This window comes from Gopherus evgoodei, chromosome 18, assembly GCF_007399415.2.
Source record: "Gopherus evgoodei ecotype Sinaloan lineage chromosome 18, rGopEvg1_v1.p, whole genome shotgun sequence".
NCBI lineage: Eukaryota > Metazoa > Chordata > Testudines > Testudinidae > Gopherus > Gopherus evgoodei.
This window is the reverse complement of record NC_044339.1, coordinates 13,576,680-13,602,178: the sequence shown is the minus strand read 5'-3', so window position 1 is coordinate 13,602,178 and position 25,499 is coordinate 13,576,680. Positions and strand designations below refer to the sequence as shown.

The window sequence follows — 25,499 nt, the reverse complement described above, 5'->3', positions numbered from 1 at the left end:
TGCAGGGAAAGGATGGGGATCAGGGAGAGCAAGCGGCTCAGACTGATCAAGATCCCCCTCCCCGCCCCCCAGCTTATCACCTAGCACAAACACCCAGCAAAATCTCCTAATCATATACTGCCCGGCCAATACTTCTCTTCCCAGGTCGATGGGGGACAGAGCAGCCCCAGCAGGATAAGGGCTAAAGCTGGGCACACAAGGATTTGGGTCAAGGATTTGCAGGCTGTGAGCAGGTGACTAATAAAGCAGCAGTGAGGGGGAGAGCAGCAGAGTTTGTTTGGATATTAAATAATGGGCAGCGTGACCCGCTGATCGGATAGGTCACTTGTCCATAGGCGATACACTGATCAGCCCCCAGCAAAGCAGCTCGAAGCCAGCAAGGGAGCCGTGCAATAAGGAAGGGCTGCCTCTCTCCTCCGTCTCACCACTCTACCTGTCCTCTTCCCATCCCTCCTTCCAGCATGGCACAGCTGTGATGAGCTGGGCAGCCTCGTTTCTCCCTCCTCCCCCACCCAGAAAGCTGCTCCAAAGCAGATGATCAACCTCTCCTGGCGCAAGTACACTGAGGGGGGGGGGAGAAGTGCTGCCACGCCCGTTCCGAGGAAGGACTGCTTTATTGGGCCCATGCCATCCTTGTCCTGCTCAGAGATGGAGCATTTCATCTTCAAGAGCTGTCAACTTCCATCCCTCTCCTAAACGCCACTTACATTACACACAGCAAAGACATTTTAAGATAATCTGAAATGAGGGGTGGGAGGGAGATGACCCTGAGAAAGAATGACAGGAGCATCCACTAAACTCCCTACTCAGACCATCACCTGTGCACCCAAAGCCGGGCTCCCAACTGTAGGCCAGGCAAGTAGAGCCAGGTCCCTTGTAACCGTCTGAGACTTTCCTGTGCACTCCGCTTTCTTCCCTACTTTCCATCCTCACCAGACCAGGAAAGCAGGGGGTACACTGAAGGGTGTGCATTTGCCAAAAGGCCATAAAGCAGGTGCACTCTGCTCCTGAATCCCAGCCACTCTGGTGACTCATGCCCTAAGAGAATGATCTGCATAAGAGTTTAGAGAGCGAAACCACCCCCTTCCTCCTTCCAGCTAAGCTCCCCAGTTCATTGGAAGGCCGCCAACAAACTGTTTGCTTGTTTTAATACCAGTCACCAACCCATGCATCAGAGACAGCACTGATGGATAGCTGGAGGTCAGGAGACATAGGTCCTACTCCCAGCTCTGCCGCTGAAACTCTGTGTGTGACCTTATGCATGTCACTGGTTCTCTCCGTGCCTCAGTTCCCACATCTGTAAAATGGGGATACCAATATTTACCTGCTGACTCAATTAACACTTTGGAGATTCTCAGGGGGATGACACTATAAAAATGCAAAGTGCTGCTAGTGTTAAACCTCCTAAGTTGCATTTTCAGGCTCCCCGCTCTGTTTCCTGAACTTGCCCCCCTCTTACTCACTTCTCTATCTGCTGTGGAAACCCAGACCTAGAACTTTACCTGCAGGTGCACACCTGTGGCTTGCAAGGAGTTCAGCAGCAGCTTCACATGGGCACCCAAGGGCAGAATTGGCCTTAGATGTTTATGGGTCCACTGAAGTCAATGGAAAGACTCTCATTAACCTCCATGGGCATTAGAGCAGGCCCTAAAGCGCTATATTTCTATGCTCCAAACAGAAAAGGAGGTGGAGCCAAGGAGAAGAGATGCCAAACTGGCAATGTCCAGGACAGCGTCTCCCTTCGCTCTGCAGCCCTTCTAGGTTACTCTCTCTCACTGCTCTGGTCTTTGCAATTGCCTCTTTGCACGTCATCATTATTCCAGGACTCCCAGTCGCTCTCCGTCATTCTCAGATGTCACCTTGACAGCCAGCTATTTATCACTACCATCCTCCTACCCACATCTGCCTCTCAGAGCTCTCAACCTTCTGAAGAGATGCTGTCCACAAGACATGTGCCAAGAACAAACAAGCACAGCAGTACCAGGTGATTGTGAAACCCAGGCCCAACCCTAGGAGATGCAGCCCTAACTCTCCCTGTAGACTTGAGCTGAAAAATTTATCCTCCAACGTCCCAAGCAAAACGCTCATAAAATTTCATTAATGCTTGTGACAGTTCATAAAAATGATCAGTAGAGCTGGCAACTCCAAAATGAGGTGGAAGTAAGTTTAAAGATGTTTTTATTGTAATTCTGCTTCATCCTCCAGGAGTTCAAAAGTCCATAAATAAAATACCATGTCTACAATGGATTATGGATGGGGGCAGAGGAAATTCAGATCTGAAGCATAGGGACCAGTGCATTGTCAGAGGAACCTTATTCTGAAGGGCAGTCTGGATGTGTGCCCATCTTGTTAGGATGCTCAAGAACCGTTCACCTTAGGGGATGTCTACACTAGGCATTTCCCCCCAAGATTTCCTATGTTGCTAACAGGGTAGATAGGGCTCCAGGGTTTTTAGACACGTCAGAACAGGTCTAATGCAGGACAGAACTTCAAACACCAGCAGCTTGAATAGTTACATTTATACCGTTGCTATAGTGAGAAACTTAGGGCCAAAAAGCCTAGTGTAGACAAAGTTAGAGCGTGGGTGTAACTTCTGAGGAAGGGAGAAAGTGAGTATGGGGCATATTAGGAATAAAATGGGAATCTAAATCCACCCCCAAAAAATTCAAAACAAAACTAGCAGAATCTCCGATCTGGTTTGCCACTGCCCACCTCCATCCCCAGCTGGACACATTTCCCTTCCAAATGAGACAACTTGCTCCTATTCGTAAAAGCGTGAGGACCCAAAAACAAGATGCTAGGACCATATATAGATTACACAAGAGCATCCTTAGCAAGGCATGATCCTTGCAGGTTCCTCATTGAGCCACAGATCCTTGTACCATCCATTTATGGCACTTGCATTATTGTTGGTACAGGCAGCCTATCCCAGCAGGCAGCATTATTCTGCACTGTCCTGTGTTGTGCTGTCCCGGGTGACTTTCCTGAAAGGCCTGGATCCCAAAGACCCTGTGCTAATCTGCTCCTCTATGGGACTATAATCTACCATGCCAGGGCAGAGGCATCCTTGGGGTTGTCAGGCTCCTAAAAACAATTGCTATCCCCACTCACCCACCCACACACACTTGATAGGCAGCAATCCAACAAGGATTCGGTAAAGTTCGGAAGGACTCTCCCTGATGGTCCACCTTTGCCAGCTCACCCACCACAACAGCTACAACCTCCCATACATCTTCCCTCCAAACATCCATCAAGCCCTGTGTTATCGATCATTCCCTGACCACAGCCAGCATGGCCACTAACACCAAAAAATAGAGGAGCTGAAGCCAGCCCTGGTGAGCAGTGCAGCCCCTCACTGGGGCCTCTGGTGGTCCTGCAGCACAAAGAGCATCAGCACTAACAGTCACCAGTCAAACTCCCTCCTTCTGAGCAGGATCCCGGGTGGCTTCTCAGAGAATAAACAGCCGGCCTCAGGAGTCCGCCTTAGAAATTATGGGATGGCAGCAGCCATCTTAGGTCTGCGAGCTCCCTGTAGGAGCACAACTTGAGGATCGCAGGCTTCATACCTTCTGCAGGCTGAGCACATTGTGCACACCCGGGGTTTTCTGCACCCCTCCCTTCCCCCTGGGTGCCACCCCCAATCCCCTGCTATTTCAGGGACTGCCACCTGCTCCCTCACGCCAGGGGCTCTGTGACCTGTATACATCCCCCACCGCCTACCACTGTCTCCTGTTCTCTCACCCAGCAAAAGGGCTGTGTGTGCACCCTATTCCCTCCTTTCTCCCCTACCCCCATGCAAGGTCTCTGTATGCACCCCACTTCCCCCTGGCTCCCATGGCAGAGTGTCCTATTTCCCTCTCTCCCACATACCAGGGACTGTGCGTGCAACCCCATTACCTGTTCCCCCCCAGGTACCTGCTCCCCTCCACAGCCCCTCTGCTTTCCCACCATATCTTCACTCTGGGACCCTGCTTTCCCTCACCAGTACTACTCCTCACCCCCGCCCCCAATTCCTTGTAGGTCCTTTGCTTTACCCCACCCACGCACTTCCCCCGGCTTCAGCTCCATGCTTTGTCTTCTCTCCTCCTCCATGTCCCCTCCCAACCACAAGACCCTGTTCCCCCCCTGCAAACTCTTCCCTGCAAGGTTCTCTTATTTCTGTTAAAAGTCTGCGATACTCAATCTCCCCAGACAGCATCAAGCAGTAGGGAGCAGCATAAAGATTCCCCAGTCTGCAGCACCAGCCAGCCTGGAGACCCTTATATTAACTCTAAATCAGGCTTTTCCGGAATTCCCACATGCACCAAAATCAACAGGCTTGGGCCCACTGAGGTGCAGAACATTCCTTGAAATTTTGGCATTGATCAGATGCAGCATTCCAAAGTTATCGCACTCCAGACAGTCAGTCAGAGAAATGCCATTGTGTTGAGGGCCGGACCTCGCCTCACTCAGCCAATCAATAAAATACTTCACCGCTAAATCCTCAGCCCATTACATCGCTACTTTGAGTTGCAGAAACCCTGGAACAATTCCCATCCAGACAATCTGAAACGAGCACTGTTAAGGGATAGGGTTAGAAAATGAAAATCAGGAACTGAACATGAGACCCAGCATGAATCCTCCAAATATCAATTATTAAAGATAAGAAAGCCAGAAGCTCAAATCTGAATCTTTCCAAATTTCAACAGGGGAAGTCAGGCTGAATCTCCCGATCCAAAAGCACTCCCTGAAGCTTTGGTCCCAGATTCGACCCACAACCAGAAGGAGCCAATTCTCTGTTCCCTGTCCGTGTGCAGCTGAAGTCTCCTGAGAATGTGCTCCCAAAATTTCAGCCAAGATGATGCAAATCCCAGTAAGATCCCACAAGCTCTCAAGATGTCTTCACATCTACAGTTTCCCCAAGATTCCTCCCAACTCCGCTGCAGAGGGTCATTAGCTCCCCTTTTATGATATCCTGGGAATTACAGTAAGGGGGCAACGTACATGCTGTCGGGCATATAAGTGCACTATTCACAAACACACATTCTGTTTGTTCACCCAAAAACCCATGGAAACAAGGCCATGGATAACACAAGACCTACCCACGTAACTGTGCTGTTCAAGACTTCTTGGTACTTCCAAATCCTGAATAAGGCACAGAAACAGCTTAAATAACAAACAGCACATCGAAGCTCAGCAGCAGAGGTTCCTAAATAGACCAGGTTTAAGGCTCTCGCAGGTTGCAACTGCAGATCAAAGTTCACCCACTGATATGGTCCCCAGAGAGCCTCACACAAGATATCCCCCTGATAGGGATTTTAGAAGCATTTCTGCTATAACCTCTGGAATCATCTTTGGCCACTAAGGAGCACATATGCAGTGTCCATGAATCAGCGAAGTAAGAAGTGGAAAAGGCTACCTAGCAGCTCATTCTAGCTCATCCCGGCAAGGAACCAGTGCAGAATTGTTCTTTACAGTATATTTTCTAGCACTGTTCCCAGACTATTTTTCCATGACTCAGACCTCCAGCCTTGGGATAATACTCCAGAACCCAACAGCTCTCACCATTAGGAGGTCAAACAGAAAAGGGGTCTCCCTCCCTGCACGGCCTTAAAGAAAATATTCCAGACAAGCTAGAGTGACTGGTCATTCTTTCCCACTCTGGGTCTTTTCTGGATTTCTGACCCACCAATGAAATGAAGTGACCCAAGGGCCATAGGGACTCTAGCAGAGAACCAAAAGCCAGTCCTGTTTCCATCTGAAGTGCCTCGTGAAGCAGCTGAAGCAAACGCTGGGCTCATGACAAGTGCATAGCAGCTCCTCCTCGTGCATCCCAATGATGTCTACATTCTTGATCTTCACACACATGCTTCGTGGGTGGATAAATACAAACACAGCACAAGCTGCTCAGATTTATCTGCAACAACTGTAAGCCCCGGCAGTTCTGCCCCTTGGCCGAACCCTACAAACCGCTCTTTTCTCCAACTCAGAACGTTCTTGTTAAAGCCTATAAGCTACTCGGATTTGGGTTCCTTTCTTGCTTTTTTTTCCAGTTAAACAAAAGAAAAGGTCCATTTATTACTCACTTGGCAACTACTGTCTGAAACCAAACAGGTATGTCATCGAACAAACTGTTTGCTCGTCTAGAAAGTCTCTTCCCTCCAGCACAAACCATATCCTGACCGCCAACAAGGGGTTTTGTGAGCCAGGAGTTTCCTTGTTTATTCTGGCTTTGCCATCAGGAAGCAGGTCCTGGTATGACACTATAGCAACCTGCAATAGTTACAGAGGTGAGCGCCCTTTATACTTCCTCCAAGAGGAATATTACAGCATTCCCATGGGCCGAAGTGAGCCCCCATCACATTGCAATGGGAACTCCAACTACTCAAGCCACATTTTTTCTTTTATCCTCCATTCCTTGAGTTTGCATTGCTCTACTGTTCCACTGATACCCTGCATGTGTGTGTCACGTCCCACCTTCACAGCCACTTATAACGATCCTGGGCTCCGTCACGCTGGTATAAATCAGGAGTCACTCACAGGGGCTGGAGACAGGGAAGTCACAGAGCTATTGCCCCTCACTTTTGAGAACCTGAACTTGGCTGGGAGCACCAAGGGGGGAGGGACCAGGACCCCACCCCCTTGGCCCCTGACCAGAGCTGGGCAGAGTAACGGTGGAGCTCCTTCCCTGCTGGCAGGATGGAGGGGCAGCTAGGCCATATCAGAGTGAGCACTGCACTCTGGCACATGGGGTCGCGACACCACTCAAGTTTGGCCTGTTTTGGTTGCTCACTCCACCCTTTTGCAGTCCTTCCAGAGCCCATGGAGTCAAGGGACCCATTCCAGAGTCATATCAGTATAACCAAGAGCAGAATTCAGCTGTAAAGGACAAATCTACCATGTGATCCCCGGGTGCTTTCCCCATCTCATGGCACCCCCCTTCATGATGAACAAACCAGGCACACACATTTAACAGTGAGGATGAGTAACCACAGGAGCGAAGTACAAAGTGCTGGATTCTCCATCTCTTGTCTCCTAATCCAAGGCTGGAAGCCTTTTCTGGAAGAGCTGCTTCATCCAAATGCAAGCCATGGGGCTCCTGTACAGGGGTAACTGGGTGACATTTAATGCCCAGTGATATGCTAAAGGTCAAACTAGATGATCTGCTCATCCCTTTTGGCCTTAAATTCGGAGTCTACAATGCAGCGGCAGGGCAGGATTGCAATCTAGCATTCCACGGTTACTGTCTCACCCTTTTATCTGCCACTGGTGGAGTATGGTCAGGTACCCAGTCCTCCTGGTATATGATGCAGCATGGCGGGGGGGGTGGGGGAGGAGATGTACAGCACTCCATTTTAAAGCAAGAGCCGTGTGAATCCCACTGCATGCAACCCCTGCCCCAGTCACCCTGGGCCATGCTGCTTAGGGGTAGCAGCTTGGCTCTGGGGACTTAAACATAGCCAGCATCTCTCCACTTCACACCACCCTGATCCCAACCATAAGGGCAAGATTTGACTCATTACTTAAGTAAGCCTCATCTTCAAGTCCACCTTCATGTAGTCAGTTAAACTCTGAACCAGCCCCATTTTACTGATGGGGAAATTGAGGCAGAGGTTAGATGACTTGCTTGAGACCACAGAGGGAGTCCCTGTGAGAGCTGAGGTAAGACAGTAGCAGATCCTGGCTCCCCTTCTTGTGCACACATCAACCTATTCCTAGGCACTCTTGCTACTTTGCCTAATTTGCCAGCGCTTGGCCTTTTCTGCTGCAACTGAATGGTCTAAATCCAATGACCACTGGATCAGTTAGCAGCAGATGCTGATGACTGGAAGACTTTAAAGGGTCGTACCCATCCTCCATCAGCTCAAAGCCCCCTGAATCCCTACCCTGGCTTTCCTAGATTAAAGCATAGCAGGTCACCAGCAAATACCAAATCTTTCTATAGTAATACTTTAAAGGGCAATATAGTGTTATACTTTGATGCCTGATAACATTACCTTTATCATACAATGATACTTTCTGCTGATTCAGCAGCATCCTTGAGATGCATGCAGCTGTCTGCTTTATGCTCTCTATTTTCCCCTCCCTTTCCCTCCTTCTTTTCCCCTTTACTACTTTCATTTTCACTGTGCATCTTCCAGGGGAATAAGCAAAATCAGCTAGTTCTGTTTCTCTTCTCATATATTCTTCATTGTGCCCCAATTTAACAACTTCTTCAAATAGCCTTCTTTATTCTTCCATCAGCACAATCTTCTCTCTTTCTTTTTTAAATGTGGGTGGCCCCATCTACACAGAGAAAACAAATGCATTCAACAGTCCAGGTTATGCACCACTTAAGCTCAGTCCTTGCTGAACAGGATACAACAGTATTTGGCAGATTCATGTGGATGAGACCAAAACTATGGTCCAGCCGGATTTAAACAAAAACACAAACAAATCAAGGTTCTGAGCCAGGTCCACGTGTGGTCTAAAGCACATTCTAATATGGCTTGGTCCAGTCCAGAATGGCTGATCAGACCCTACCACGTTTAAAGGGTGGTTTTAAATACAGTTACTTGCTCTGGGTAGCAGGGGCCTTTGCTTTCCTTATAACACTTTGTGCCTCTTTCATATCTGATGCATCCAGAAGAAATTCGCCACTGGGAAGGCCAGTTTGCTTGGTAGGTCCCATCACTCTGTTGGTCTGAGTGGATTTTCCATACATATGAACTCCTGAGACGCATGCCCCATTCAGCTAAAGCAAAGTGATTCATTCCTCTCTCCAGCCTCTTCATTCTTTCACCTCTTTTCCACAGCAGATCTTCAAGATGCCTTCAATACACTTTCTGCATTTTGCTCATGGTGTGGTCTGACGGCTTGAGCCCAGGATGAGCAGCAGAACTCCTGGGTTCCCTCAGACAAGTCACTTAACCTCCATTTTGTCTCAATCTCTCCGTACTTAAGAGTCCGACATATACCAACACCTTCCTCACAAAGCAGGCAGGCTTCATTGTGTTCAAAGTGTTTAGAGGTCCTGGGATGAGCGTCAAGTTTATCTGATGGCTGTAACACTGAACAGCATTAAAGGAAGGTGTTCTCATTCCTGGCCTCTCTCTACCTTCTCACCCAGCTCCATCCACAACCACTCGCGACAACGTTTTTGCCCCATCAGGCACTGGGAGCTTAACCCAGAATTCCAATGGGCAGAGGAGACTGTGGGAACTGTGGGACAGCTACCGACAGTGCTGCGCTCCATAAGTCGATGCTAGCCATGGTAGTGAGGACGTACTCTGCCGACTTAATGCACTTACTGGGGACATACACAATCGACTCTATAAAATCGACCTAATTTCGTAACGTAGACAAGGGTGCACCTGGCTCCCTCTGAAATCAGGGGGAGGTGAGAGCACTCAGCTCCTTGTCTGAATTGCTCAGCTCCCGGCAAAGATGGGCCCCAAGAGCCTGCTTGTTACTGTGAAACCCGACAGGCTTTTCTCAGAATATAAGGAAAGTGCCTGGTTTGCTGAACAATTTTAAGGCGTTTTAGAAAAGCGTTCGCGAGAACACCACATCTGTGCAAGGGCATGTTACTGTACGGAACCCATTGTTTTCAACAGAGGCACTTGGGAACTTTCCTAAAATACCAGCCCCAGCCATCACATTAACTTCAAAGCATAAAAGAAAAAGGAGCACCTGGCAGGCCCTCGGAGAGATCTTAATCTCCCTTTTCAGGGCAGTTCCCAATGTTGATCTTCTGGTGCCTGTGTGCAGACCTGTATGTACCCAATTAAACCTCCTTTCATCAAGGGCAACACAGACAGCGACTGTAAGGTTACCAGACTCCAACAAATCCAGGCAACCTCTGACGACTTGGAAAGGAAGATCAAAGGCAACCTTTTGACAGAGAGGCAGGGCAAGTCAGGAGGCAACACCCTTTTGATTGAAAAGAGGGGGGGGAGAACCACATGACAGTGCAGTGCAGCATAAAGGTATCGCAGCAGGAGTCTGGGATGACCTGCATAACTCATGAGTAGTGAGTTATGTGTGTGTCACCTCGAACAAGGGTCAGTAAAACCTTTATGCTGCCCCGTCATGTAGTCCAGTGGCGCCATATATTTCACAGAGTTGTAAGGCAATTTAGATCACTTAAACAGACGCAAGTTTCTTTTCTGCCCTGGCAAATCAGGGGTGTTAAATATCTACGTGACCTAGATGACAGGCTCAAATTTGCACCCACTGTCATCCACACCTGAACTGAAGGCCGAAGCTGAAAACTGGGGGCCTGATTTGCAGAGGTGCTGAGCACCCACGGTCGGCAGGAGTCAGCAGACTGAGGGGGACAGGTCAAGGTGAGGGGGACAGTGACTTCAGCTGGAGTCTTAGAGAGCAACAGACGCCGGCAGAAGCCGACATCTCCCCTGCAGCTTCCTCCAATGGCAGAAAGCAGCAGGATGCAGAGGGGAAAGCAGACAGGCATGAGGGTGAGCAGGGATTTGAGGGGCTGACGGGGGAGGAAGTGGGGACGTAGGGTGGGGCAGAGGGAAGCAGTGACAAGGAACTGAGAGGGGCTGCGGCATGGGTAGTGAGGGGAAGAGCCCTGTTCACTCCTACCTCAGCTTCTCTGTGCTTCAGCCCAGACCGAAGCCAAAATGGCAGTGCCATGGGAAACCTTTCAAAGTACCAATGCCCAAGCTAGTATGCTGCCAAGGAGCCTTTAAGAAGTCAGACCATTGACTCTCTAGAGCCAATAGAATGGTAGCATGCAAATTGGCTGTAGAGGAAGAGGGGTGATTGGCTGACTTACCTCTGATTTCACAATGGACACCTGACTGTTCACCTGGCCAGGTCTAGTCTATTATGGAGGCATCGGTCATGGTTCTACAGTTAAGACTGAGTTCAGTTTGTACTTAAACCAGGGATTCTACCTCTTTATTATTCCCCCAAATTACAGCACTTACAGCTTGAGTACAGAATGGAATTTACAAATAAATATGTTAATTAATTTGAATTAAAATTAATTTTAAATTGGCTCCTTGAAGAAATTTACTACCTGTCAGCGTCAGGCCTGCTTTGTCTCAGATTAGCTTAATAATGGAATAACAGACTACCCACATAGTTAAAACTCATTGAAATCTCATGCAGAGGCTACACTTCAAGAAATCAGAATGTGATTTAGCTAAATTATTGACCGATATATTTATTTGTTATATGGGGCCAGGTCACCAACTCAGGTCACTTAGCTGAGGCCGTTGTGTCATCAGAAGGATAGACCATTGCTTACATAAACAATAAAGCAATTACAGTGAACACCTAGTTGGAATCCAAAAGAATTCCCAACCAGATGTTAACCCAAATTCTGCCCCTTTTTACTAAGCATTGTCCCTTTAAATGTTTCTTACTAGTAAACAAGTGTTAAGAATCCACAAATCTCATGTTTCAGGGCATCAATTGGTTGCACAATTAGTTTGCTGCATTACAGGGAACTGGCTGCTTTTTGCTGGAACATTAGGACTGGACACTTCTTGAGGTAACTGGACCAGATGTTTGATTTGCTTTTTGCAAAACTTGTATCTTACCAGATAACTGTAAAGTCACAATGATAGTGGGCACGCAATGGACTGAGTTCTCGGAGTACTGTGGAAAAGGACTGTCCAAATGTTGGAACTAAGTTGCCAGGAAAGAGCTACAGGAAATAAACAGTTAAATGGGGGAAGACAGAAACATCTGCTCACAGACAAAAATTAAACCATTATTTCAGCCTTGGCATTGCAGTTTCAAAAATAATATTTTTTAAAGGTGGGAATTTGAATTTTCAAAAGGTGTGTGCACCTTAAGTCACAGCTATATTAAACTCCAGACTGATTGTTCACATGGTTTTTAGTCAAGGCTTGTATAAGCACTTTCATTATAAACCTCCGATCTTTTTAGGAGCTTATAACTGGGCCATAAAATTTCACTCCAGGCTGAAATTTATCATGCAAAGATCTACCGGGCAGGAATCCATTCATTTGAATTTTCAAGTCCCATAACCTTAAAGCAACAACATAGGGACCTTATCCTGCAAGTTGTCTGGACATGGAACTCCTAATGGTGTTAATGTTCTGACTGAGGTGAGCTTGTAAGACTGGGTCTTAGAATCTCCTGATTTGGGCCGTGGTTTTGTACTCTTAACATTTTAAGAATGAAATTTTCCCATGCTTGGGCTGAATGCTGCACTGATTTAACCCCCAGTTAAGGCCACCGCTTTCAATGGCTCCTAATGGGGTGTGAATCAGCACAAATTTCACACCTCACTCCACAGTGCCTTCAGTGCTCCAAATGAGGATGCCCAGGCCTCCATTCAGCCAAGAACTTAAGCACATGCTTAAATTCTTGGTTGAATAGGGATGGACTTGTGTGTGTACCTAAATGCTTTGCTGAATCAAATCAGGGACCGACAAAATAAATAAAAATAAAAAAACAGAGATCTCATTCCATGGTTTATAATTTAGATGAGAACCTTCACACAAATACCTCAGCCCAAACTGTCTGATTTAAAGTTCAAGAGTTTGGGGTGGGGGGGCAGAGGGTGACAAAAATACAATCTTTATCCTAAGGTCCTCTTGCCTCCCTGCCACTCCACACAAGATTTTAATGGGGGGCTCACAGCCAGGAAGCAGAAGTTGTCTGAGTTGGGTTTGAAGGGCAGGTGATAGAGTTGGAAGTCATTTCTAATACATTCACCTGCTGCCACTGATATTTACTTTTCATGAAACATTCTGAGGCTTATAAAGAGAGAACAACCCAGATCAGCTATAATATTGAAATTTACATGTTTTCTAAAGCTGCTACCTTATGTTCTCTTGGGTAAGTACTACATCAGAATGCAGCGAGACAGTCATACAGTGCTAGTCGAAAACTCATCAGATAAATTATTCAATTAAATGCCCTTGCTTGTCCTTCGATTCTGATCTCCGGAAATCATGGGCCCTTCTTGGAATGCGCCTAGCACATAGTGGACATTATTGTAACTAAAATAATAATAATATTTTCCCATCGTTCACTCAGTTCTAGAACTGAACAGGAATTCTGCACAGAGATCAGAAACTGTTGCTGGGTTGTTAATTGAAAGCTAATTAATTTGCATGCTATAAAATTTGAGATCCTCTAGGCTAGATTTTGATCTCAGCCTCAACAGTGTAAATCCGGAGTAACTTCATCAATTTCAATCAATTATCCAGGGCAACCAGGATCAGAATCCGTCCCACTCTGTTTGGGCCCAGCAACATCCTTCTGTAGAAGAGACACTTCCTTCTGGTTTCCCATGCCAAGAAGTTTCATGGGAACCACCTGTTCTTTATTAGCCATATGTAATGATTTATCTCTCCTCCAGAAAACAAACATCATATGCCTGGTTCAAGTACTTCACTGACAAATAGTGAGTTTCATATAAAACAGAAGTTAGAACATGCATTCCTCTCTTCTCTATAAAGGAAAATACTGCGGCTAGACTTTTACAAGGGCTGGATAATTTCATGAGCAGCAATAACACTTGCAGTTATACTGTACATAGGAACATAAAGGATAGTCAAATCTCATGCTGCAGGGCATCAACTGATCACTGTAAAGGACAGGAAGGAATTTTTCCCATTTGTGCAAAGCATTGTAATAACAGGCTATTGACACTGTGCAGATTTTGATCTTTTTCAGGTATTGATCACTGCAGGATACCAGACTTAAAAGATGAATGATCCAAACTGGAATGGCAATTCCTACACTCTCTCTGTTACGGCTTTTCTCTTATTTTATTCTTTTTTGAAAATGCTTGTCTTTTAAGGTGATTTTAAATGTCTAAATTCCTCCCACGAATGTAGACACTTAAAATTAAAGGTAACTGTAAGAGCCATCAAATCACTCTCGCAGCTCTAGCCTTTGATCCCACAGTCCCTTAAACGCACACTTAGCATTATGCAGGTGAATAGCCCAAAGGTTCCAACGGAGCTACCCACATGCAGAACTGCTTGCAAGATCAGGGTCTTAATGATATTGCACGGACATCTACACACCCACCGCCCACTGACTAGCATCAGTTAGGGGCACAGTGATTTTTCATGCTTTGAAAAAGTAGAGCTGGAAAAAAAAATCTTTAGACAACAGTAAGTGCATCCTTTTATAGGATTGACTGATTTTTCTTCTCAAAGGAGGACAGACAGACAGAAAACATGCAGGAATGGTATTTCATTTCTAACTGCATCCATAGGCCAGTAATGTGTATCATAAACTCTTAGCCTACCATACAAAGAGGGTTCCCCAAAATGGTACCTGCAAGAGGTCTCTCGGAAGGAGATGTTTAAATCCCAGTGGGTGTGTATCCTGTTAAACAAACAAAAAAAAGAGGTAAGTGACACTCGCCGAACATGACACCTCCTAGAGCTCAGAGACACACTCAGTCACATCACCAGCCATGCACGTCTAGCGTGCTCCCCTGACCTTATCCCACCCACTGCCACTATCCCCAAATGCATGCTGCTGCGATGAGCCACACTGCGCGCACACACCGGCCCTGGTGAGAGCCCACCGCAGGTTTTGCTGTGCGGTCAATTAGAGCCCTGTGGGTGATCTGTGCAGTGATGAGAAAACTCCTCTCTCCTGCACGCAGCCACACTGACAGGCCAAGGGGGGTGGCAAGACGTTGTCTCAGCTAATAGGGCAAGCTCACAGGAAGCTGAACAGCACGGACATTGCATTAAGAAAACCCTGTATCAAGCCCCCTCCCCACTTCCCTGTCCTAGCTGGAAATAAATTATTAGCTATTTCCCACCTCAGAAATTAATTTTACATATTCTGTCACTCTGCCTGGTGACAAGCTGGAGCAGTGGATTCCAGATGAACAACATCCTAAATTTAGACCATGACGGGCAGCTGAGATTTTCTTCCACTGCTGTCCTCAGGGTGGGGCAGAAGCCGTCCTCAGAGTGGGCAGTGTCCACTCTGATCTGAGTCGGCTATGTTAGGATCTTTTCCCTGCAGCCCCAGGGGTACTCTGTAAGTATCACTTTCGCCTGGCAGCTTACAGAGGATGGCAGCTTCCACTGTTTCATCGGGCCAATAGGATGAAAAATAATTCCCAACCACTAGAGGCCCAAGGTTTCCAGGAAGTTACAGGGGGCATCTGTCTGCAGGCAAAACACCTCACCACCACATCTGCCTGTGAAAAACCAGCCTCTGTAGACACAGGTTGCTGAGAGCGCTAAGCAAATCCGTCTGCAAAGAACACGCATGGTGAGAGCCTAATGCACATGCATCTAACGACGGACATCGTCTCTCCCTCTCCCATTCCATCTGGCCTTGATTCAGCAAAGCACTTAAGCAATGTACTTGAAGTCCTTCCAGTTACACCAATGGCCTAATCCAAAGCCCACTGGACTCGACGGGAGTGTGCTGACTTGAACTGTCTTTGAATCAGGCCAGAAAGTGCATAAGCATGAGCAGTGAAGTCAGCGGGACTTAAGCCCAGGGTTAAGTGCTCTGTTGAATAAGGATGGATTCAAGTTTGCACTTAAACTGGATTGGGATGGATTTACTTGCTTTGCGGGAGTAGGGGCATCTGCTTTAATTCTAGCTCTAAGAAACAGGTGAAAGCAACACTGAACTCTCTTTGAAGTAATCACATATCCAAGGTATAGGACTACTGGGGTCCTTGTTCCTAATGAGAGAATATAACTTGTATGTGCTTCCCATACGCCTAGCTCAGGAAAGGGAGTCTGGTTCCTTGTCAGTTGGGGGTGAGGAGGTTGTTTGGTCTTTAGGTTGGTCCATGTTGTTCCATCCATCAAATCATGCTAAGAAGTGATTTATTAATTCCATGTTCAATTTCTTGTCTCTGCCTCCCATTCAACACCTTAGGAAACCTGCTCCAGATTTCCATTTTCCTGGCCTCACAACTGCAGACAAAAAGATTATAGGAGCATTGGAGATGCTAAGATTATAGCAATAAAAGCTGTAGCTTTGACTTCATAAAACACCAGTGGCATGGAATGGGTAGCTGTTTAGCAGGGACAGAAGCAGAAGACCTCAATGGGTCTGATGCAATTATTATGGCCTTAGTGAAATTATAAGGGTGGGGAGGGGATCCCATTCACCCTGTCTGTCACCCTCGGGCATGGAGGTTTCGCATAAGGTGTTTTTTTCTGGGTTGAGCATCTCGGGATCTCTCATTCCAGATTTAGATTTCAATGTACTAAACAAGACAGGCTGCAAAAATGAGCAACTTCTAACAAAGCTCTGATCTGGGTTGGGAAAAGCCTGGGCAACTTGCGTTCATTTTGCCCTGTCAAACAGCACAGAATCATCTAAGCTTGAAGTAACCCCACTGATTCTAAAGCAGTTACCCCTGATCTGCACTGATAGGAGAGCAAACTCAAGCACTGGATTTTCAAGCTTGGGTAGAGATTTCTATTATTATTTAGCGATGCAGCATCAGATCTCCCAGCTCAGAACTCGTCACACATGCTGACTCTTGCTCTTTACACCCTTCACATCTGTCACAGGCCGGCTGCCTGCCTTTCATCTTGCAAATCCTGTGCGTCTGTTGAAAGTGGACTCCCTCCTCCCATCCTCCTCCATCTAGTTGGTTATACTCTCTCTTCTTGTTGCTATTCAAGGCAAACACAAATGTGGCCGTATAGTTTATAGAGCAGAGAGAGGGCTGAAAAGCAAGAGACAGCTTGAGAGAGAAAGAAAGAAAAGGATTTGTCTGATTGCGAATTCCATTATCAACCTCAAACTCAGGTGAAGTTTGCAAACTTTTCAGCAACATAAGCCAAAGTCAGGGCTTTGGGTGAAATTCCTGCAAAACTGGGTTTTGCTCAAAATCAGGCATAACATGGAGGTGCTAGTGGAGTTTTACTTTCCGTTTTGGGGTCTGTTTGTATCCAAGGGTCAAAGCAAAACCCCAAGGAGCGAAAGCCCACATGAATCAAATAGCAAAGAAAGGCCTGGCCTGTCCCCAGCAGAACATAACTGGTTAGTCCCACGCAGCTCTGAGAGCTAGATTCACAGAGTCCAAGGCCAGACAGGATCACTGCGATCACCTAATCTAACCCCCTGCATAGCACAGGCCAGAGAACTTTCCCCAAACGATTCCTACGTTTCAGAAAAACATCTAAACTTAATTTAAAAACAGTCAGTGATGGAGAATCCACCATGACCCTTGGTACATTGTTCCAATGGCTAATTACTCTCACTGTTAAAACAGTTACACCTTATTTCCAGTCTGAATGTGTCTAGCTTCAACTTCCACATCCGCTGGATCATATTCTGCCTTTCCGCGCTAGAATGAGAGCCCGTTATTAAATAGTTGTTCCCATGCAGGTACTTACAGACTGTAATCAAATAAATCCTTAACCTTCTCTTTGTTAAGCTAAACAGGCCGCTCTCCTTGAGGCGATCACTGCAAGACCGGCTTTCTAATTCTTTAATCATTCTGGTGGCTCTTCTCTGAACCCTCTCCAATTTTTCAACATCCTCCTTGACTTGTGGGTACCAGACCTGGACACAGTATTCCAGCAGCAGTCACATCAGTGCCAAATACAGAAGTAAAATAACCTCTCTGCTCCTCCTCAAGATTCCTCTGTTTATACATCTGAGGATCGCCTTAGTCCTTTTGGCCACTGTGTAGCACTGGCAGCTCATATTTAGCTGATTGTCCACAAAGCCCGCAAATCTTTTTCAGAGTCAGTGCTTCCCAGGATAGAGTCCCCATCCTATAAGTATGGCCTAAATTCCTTGTTCCTAGATTATATATTTACATGCTAGCATGTTATTTTACATTTACATATTAAAATGCATATGGTTTGCTTGCTCCCATTTTAACAAGAGATCCAGATTGTTCTGTCAGTGACCTGTCCTCTTCATTATTTATCACTTCCCCCAGTTTTTGTGTCATCCACAAACTTTATCAGTGACAATTTTATGGTAGGAGCAGTGTCAGAGAAGCCAGCAAATAGTCAACCGAACCAAGAAGTGGTGATGCCATTTTAGATTTAGTATTGATAAGTAATGAGGACATCACTGAAGAAAAAGACAACCTTGGGTCGAGCTATCATGATTTAATTCAGTTTAAACTAAATGGAAGGATAAACAAAAATAGATCTGCAACTTCAGTCCTTGATTTCAACAGGGTCAACTTAAAAAAATTAAGGAAATCAGGGAAGTGGACAGGACTGAAAAACTCAAGGATCTGAATGTGGAGAACGTTTGGAATTTCTTCAAGTCAAAGATGCAAAACTATTTGAAGCCTGCACCCCAAACAAGGGGGAAAAAATCATGGGTAAGGGCCGCAGACCAAACTGGATGAACAAGAATATCAATGGTCAGAAAGAAAAGGGGGAAAAAAGTGAGAACTGCCAAAAGCCAAGCAACGTTGGACCTTGTAAAGGAAATTAAAACCAATCGTAAAAGGTTCTTTAGTCATATAAATAAAAAGAAAACAAGGGAAAAAGAAGTGAGACTACTAAATCCTGAAGATGGGGTGGAGATTAGAGATAATCTAGGTCTGGCCCAACACCTAAACAAATACTTTGCCTCAGTTTTTGATAAGGTTGGTCAGGGGGCGGGGGCAGTGGAAGAGTGGATAATGGGAATAAGGAGACGGAAGCAGAAATGACCACATCCAAGGTGGACGCCAAACTCAAACACCTCAATGGGACTAAATCAGGAGACCCAGATAATCTCCATCCAAGAATATTAAAGGAACTGGCGCACAAAATTGCAAACCCAATAGCAAGGATTTTAATGATTCTGTAAACTTGGGGGTTGTATTTTAAGACTGGTGAATTGCAAATACTGTACCTATATTTAAGAAAGGGTAAAAAAGGTGATCTGGGAAACTATAGATCCATTAGTTTGATCTCAATTGTACGCGAGGTCTCAGAACAACTTCGGAAAGTGAGAGTAGTTAAGGACATAGAGGTAAATGGTAATTGGGATAAAACACAGCATGCTTTTACTACAAAAGGTAGATCGTGCCAGACCAACTGATCTCTTTCTTTGAGAGAATAACCAATTTTCTAGACAAAGGAAATGCAGTAGATCTAATTTACCTGGATTTCAGTACGGCATTTGATACAGTTCCACTTGGGAAATTATTAGTTAAATTGGAGAAGTTGGGACTTAATACAAGACTCCAAAGGTGGGTAAGGAACTGGTTATAGGGGAGCCTACAATGGGTCATGCTGAAAGGTGAACTGTCAAGCAGGAGGGAGGTTACTAGTAGAGTTCCTCTTTGGCTTGGTACTGAACTTATTCAACATTTTCATTAACGACACTGGCACAAAAAGTCGGAGTTTGCTAATAAGACTTGCAGATGACACAAAGTTGAGAGGTACTGCCAACATTGAGGAGGTCCAGAATATTGCACAAGAACATTTGGACAAGCTTGAAAACTGGAGTAACAGAAATGGAATGAAATTTAATAGTGTAAATTGCAAGGTCATGCACTTATGGATGAACACCAAGAATTTTTGCTGTAAACTGGGGATGTATCAGTTGGAAGCGAAAGAGGACGAGAAAGACCTGATGCATATTGGTCAATCACAGGATGACTATGAGCTGCTAATGTGATGTGGTTGTGAAAAAGGCTAATGCAATCCTAGGATGTATCAGGTGAGGAATTTCCAGTAGAGAAAGGGAAGTGTTATTACCATTATACTAGGCACTGATGACAACTAATCTGGAATACTGTGTGCAGTTCTGATCTACCATGTTTAAGAAAGATGAATTCAAAACTGGAATAGGTATAGAGCAGGGCTACTGGAATGATCAGAGGAATGGAGAAACTATATTATGAAAGGAGACTTAAGGAGCTTGGCTTGCATTGCCTAACCTAGCAAAGGCTGAGGGGAGATATAACAGCACTCTATACAAGGAATAGAAGAGAAGTTATTTAAGGTAAGAGCCAATGATGGCACTAGAACAAATGGATATGAACCAGCCACCAACAAATTTAGGCCTGAAATGTGTTGAGGATTTCTAACGGTCAGAGGAGTGAAGTTCTGAAACAGCCTTTCCCCGGAGAGCAGTAGGGGCAAAAAAAAAAACAAAAAACATAACTTGTACTAAGACTAAGCTTGATACATGTATGGAGGGGATGGTATGAGACTGCCTACAGTGCCACATGGCCCATCCATGATGGCTACCAGCAAATATCCCCAACAGCCACAGATGGGACACTGTAGGGTGGATCTTGCCCAGAGTCTAACTCAGGGGTCGGCAACCTTTCAGAAGTCCTGTGCCAAGTCTTCATTTATTCACTCTGATTTAAGGTTTCACATGCCAGTAATACATTTTAACGTTTTTAGAAGGTCTCTCTCTCTAAGTCTATAATATATAACTAAACTATTGTTGTATGTAAGGTAAATAAGGTTTTTAAAATGTTTAAGAAGCTTCATTTAAAATTAAATTAAAATGCAGAGCCCCCCGGACTGGTGGCCAGGACCCAGGCAGTGCAAGTGCCGCTGAAAATCAGCTTGTGTGCCGCCTTCAGCATGCGTACAATAGGTTGCCTACCCCAGTCTAATTGTTCACCATATTTGGGTCAGGAAGGAATTTTCCTCCAGGTCATATTGGAAGAGACCTTGGAGGGTTTTTTGCCTTTCTCCACAGTACGGGGCATGATCACTTGATGGTTTGAACTAGAATAAATGGCTGAGTCTCTCTAATTTGAAGTCTTTACATCAAGATTTGAGGACTTCAGTAACTCAACGAGAGGTTAGGTGCCTATTTCCGGGGGGGGGGGGGAGGAAGAGGGGAGACAGGAATGTTCTGTGGCCTACAATGTGCAGGAGATAAGACTAATGATGACGATGGGTCCCTTCCGATCTTTAAGGCTGTGAGACTGTATTTTCTTCCAGGTCATTAATAAAAATGTTCAGTAGCACAAGGCCAAGAACAGATCTTTGCAGACCCCACTAGAAACCCACCTGCTCACAGATGTTTCCCTGTTAACAATTACATTTTGAGACCCATCAGTTAGCCAGCTTTTAATTCATTTAATGTGCCATGTTAATTTTGTATAATTCTAGTGTTTTGATCAAAGTCATGTGATACCAAGTCAAATGCCATATATTACATCAACATTATTACCTTTACCAAATCAAACTTGTAATCTCATCAACAAAGATATTAAATTAGTTTGACAGGAGCTATTCTCCATAAACCCATGTTGATTGGCATTAATTATATCACCTTCCTTTAATTCTTTATTAAGTGACTCCTATTTCAGCCACTCCAATACTTTGCCTGGGATTGACATCAGACTGACAGTCCTGTGATTACCCAAGTCATCCCATTTACCCTTTTTTAAATACTGGCACAACATTAGCTTTCTTCCAGTTTTCTGGAACTTCCCCAGTATTCCAAGACTTATTGAAAAATCAACATTACTGGCACAGGAAGCTCCTCAGTCAGCTCTTTTAAAACTCTTGAATGTAAATTATCTGGACCTGCTGATTTTAAAATGTTTAACTTTAGTAGCTACTGTTTAGTATCCTGCGGAGATACAAGCGGACTGGAAAGAGTGTTATCATTATATGATGAGTCTGCATCATCTGTTTTTCCCCAAATACAGAACATTTATTGAACACTTCTGCCTTTTCTGCATTATTATGATAGTTGCACCATTTCTATCTAGTAACGGGGCCCAATACCATTGTCAGGATTCATTTTGTTCCTAATATACTTTAAAAACTCCTCCTTATTGTCTTTAACTCTGCTGGCCATAGATTTCTCCTTATTCTTCTCCCCTTTTTTTCCTTCATCAGTCTTCTACAATTCCTAGCATTTGATTTCTATTCATTACTATCAACTTCCCCGTCTTCCTTTTGTTATATGTATATTTTATAGATGCCTTCACTTCTCCTCTAAACTAGATCGTTTTTTTAACCAATATGGTTTAAATGGTCCCAAACTTGATCTCGCACAGCCCAACAGGAGAAGGAATTTCCACTCCCATGAGAAAGGAAAACCTCCACCACCTCATTTTAGCCAATCAAACTGCACTATGCAAATGATCTCATGACAGCTGCATGTGGGAACAGGGGGAGTGGGGGGTTACAGTCTCCCTCACCCAACAATATGCTCCCTGGAACAGGCCTGAAGTCAAACTGCATGTTTAAAAAAAAAAGATTTTGCTTTCTCTATTCCATTCTCTACAAAACAATCTGTCTCTGCCCACAAAAGAAATCAAAAGCAACAATCATACTGCTGGAGGGCTTGGCCCAGAGCTATGTGTAGATTAAAGGCTGTGTTTGCCTGGTTAAAATCTTGTGATATGCCATCCAATAGAAGCTCACAATACAGAGGAGCTGCAACTAAGGTGACCCAGCCCTTAGGCTTCTGATGGAATCACACACGTTTCACTCACAGGGTCTTCAGAACCGATCAATGGGCCAAATTCTACCTGGGGCCATGTGTACAGCACCCACTGCATTACTGGGACCCCACAGTGCACGCACGCACGCGCGCGCACACACACACACTCTAAGTCTAGGATCTGTCATAATCGGGACTGTAAGCAGGCACATTGTGAATCACAGTAAGAACTGGAGATTTCTCCTCCACTACCAATGGGAGTTCTGCCAGCACTGATTTCACCACAAGTTTGTTTCTCTCCATGGGCCCTACAGATCACAGCTACGTTGCATATTTGCTCTTTAGAATGTTACTTTGACGTAGACACTGAAGTGCTTTCATCGAAAGCTCTCAAGCACTGTACAAAGATGTGGAGGCGTCCATACGTCCATTCTACCTATAGGAAAACTGACTCATCCAGAGTCACACAGAAAATCAGCAGCAGACCAATCGGGGAGCAACCAGTCTCCTGATTCAGGGGGTTTAGACCACTGGGCTATGAAACCTTAATTGTAGTATAAAAGCAGCACTATCTAATCAATTCTCTCATCATAGAATTTAAGTGAAGCGACTTGCTCAAGGCCACGTGTCAGAGCAGAGGCTTGAGCCCATGTGCTCCTGGCTCCAAGCCTTGTGTTTAGTCCATGCCTCTCTCCAATGTTACTACTACACCTCTGATCTGATATAACATGAATTCGGATATAACGCGGTAAAGCAGTGCTCTGGGGGAGCGGGGCTATGCACTCCAGCAGATCAAAGCAAGTTTGATGTAACGCAGTTTCACCTATAACGCGGTAAGATTTTTTGGCTCCCGAGGACAGCGTTATATCGAGGTAGAGGTGTATGATGTTATTTGTCGGTCCAATTCAAAGTCTCCTATTATCTAATACACAACTTCTCAGGGGTTGCTGAAGCTGCCAATCTGCCCAGGAAAGCAGAGTGCTCCCAAATGTCAGAATGAAGTGACTCACAATGAGGTTCAGGGCAGCTGAACACCGAAGTGCAAAGCCTTGCCTCAGTGTGATAAGCAGGGGGAAAGGGAGAAGCTTATGCTAAAGGGATAGTGCAGATCCACACAGAGGCAGAGGCAGCTATTTGCTGAGATGGATAATTAAACACCCATATTTAGATAAATGAATAGGTGAGAATGAAATTAAATCCTAATTATCTTTTTTGGGGGGAGAAGGTAGTTTAACCAAGCACTCTTGCCGCGTTTCTATGGTGTTACCTCCAATTAGATTTCTGAGACTAATGTACATTTCACTTTAACGGGTTATTCATTCAATCGAAATCAAATTACTAATAATTTGCTAGCTATCAGCTACACAAGCCGTCTTTGGGCTTTATACAGACACTAAGCCAGTTCCTGACAAATTAATAATTAAAAAAAAATGCAGGCAGGCAAGCAGCAGCATCACCACCTCCTCACGCTCCCAGATCTCAGCCACGGTGTGATCCGTTCTAAAGGGTTTAATAAAAATGGCCAGATGGGTCCCACGGCAACAGGAGGTGACTGCTTCCCCATGCTGTTTGTAACCCAGCCAGGCCGGAAAAAGGGTGAAATTAACAAACTGCCAGATCAGGTACATGAATGAGGAGGGACTGGACTGTCATATTTTGGTTTGAAAAAAAAAAGAGAGAGAGAGAGAGAGAAAAAATAACCCCAAAAATTTAACAGCAACTCAAGACATCTACAGAGGGTGCTTTGGAATAAGAATGCAGCCCAAAATGAAAGTGACAGAGTTGGCAAAATAATGATGTGCAGCTGGGATACTTTTTAATTTGCAAGTTGTTTCCTCCCTAATTTCTCTTTACCCCAGCGGTCCCTGCGTGCTTTCAACACCGAAGCAGCAACCCAGAAGAGGCCAGCAGCATGAGTCAGACATGCCCCTAGTGACCTGTCACTTCAGAGTGAGACCACAGCCTGATTCTGCAGCTGAGCTTTTACAGTGTACAAGTCACTTTCCAACTGCTTCATCTCTTCACTCTGGCTGCCCCAGGGCACGCTGCAGTGACTGACAGTGGGGTAGAAAAGAACAGGGGGTGCTGAGCAGTGTGCAGCCAGCTCTTCGCTGCTGGAGAAACAGGGCCATTCACCGGCAGCTCCACAACTGCCCCTTTCTCAGTCCTTATAGTCGATAAATAATGCTTCCGAAGAATTCTTTTAATCTGTTCAGTTCTCTAGTCTAGACAAGGCCACAGAGTGAGGTAAAACCCAATAGGTATTCCCCAAAATTCTCCAGATCGGAAAGAAAATTCAACTGAGGGAATGTAGATAGGGAGAAGGGAGAATTCAAGAACCCAGTTTTACAAACTATAGGGCTTGATCCCCAGCCCACTGTGGTCAATGGGAGCCTTCCCAGTATTTGCAGTGGGCTTTGGATCAGACCCTATATCTCACTGTCATGACTGCAAAAACACCACACTCAGGTGCACAGAGGAGTTCTTGCCACGCAACAGGAGATGCTGCAGATGTTAGGTTTGGGAGCAAAAATACATGCAGCTGTCACTCATGATGCTGCTGTGTTCAGAGGGTTGGAAAGTCACAGTCAGCTCCCCTGTGCCATTATCTCAGCACCCACCACTGACAAGCCAGAGCATGTGGCTGTGAGTGCCAAGTGCATCATGGTAGAGCAGCCTACTGATTAAAGGAGGGTGGACCTGAAAATCAGGAGTCCTGGGTTTTATTCCCTATCCTGCAGCTGACTTTCTGTGTGGCACTTTGGTTCGCCAGGCCTTGCTCTGTCTGTAAGGCTGGGGTGACAATGATGATACCTCTTTGACATGCTTTAGGGTCCCCATATGACAGGTACTACCTAAATAAAAACCATCAGCGGCCCTATGACAAAACCGGGCACTGCAGGGCGAGGGGTGCCGCAGCAAGAGTAGAGATCCAAGAGTCCGCTGTGGGATGCATAAAGGCACTTGCAGGCCTGGATTTCATTTAATTTGATCTCACTTTTCCCCTTGTCCCAGCCTGGTACCTATGTCTTGCTCAGGAAGAGAATTCTCACTGTTTATCATTTTTTACCCTACGGTATCACTGTGGAATAAGGAGCCATTTCCCCTCTCTCTTAAATATAAGTCCTCATTAGGTCAACTGCAGCTTCCTGGCACTCTGGAATCCAGCATTTGCTTCCCAGATGGATCTT

At 45.5% G+C, this 25,499-nt stretch overlaps 1 protein-coding gene across 4 annotated transcripts in view; it reads right to left on the bottom strand.

The window, feature by feature from the left end:
• Window positions 1-25,499, bottom strand: part of SAMD11 (sterile alpha motif domain containing 11) — a 175,128-nt gene that overhangs the window by 88,857 nt on the left and 60,772 nt on the right. For all 4 annotated transcript variants that reach the window (XM_030537710.1, XM_030537711.1, XM_030537712.1 and 1 more), the window contains exon 4: window positions 14,260-14,310. In XM_030537710.1, coding sequence (XP_030393570.1) covers window positions 14,260-14,310 — 51 coding nt within the window. The remainder of the gene's footprint in view (window positions 1-14,259; window positions 14,311-25,499) is intronic.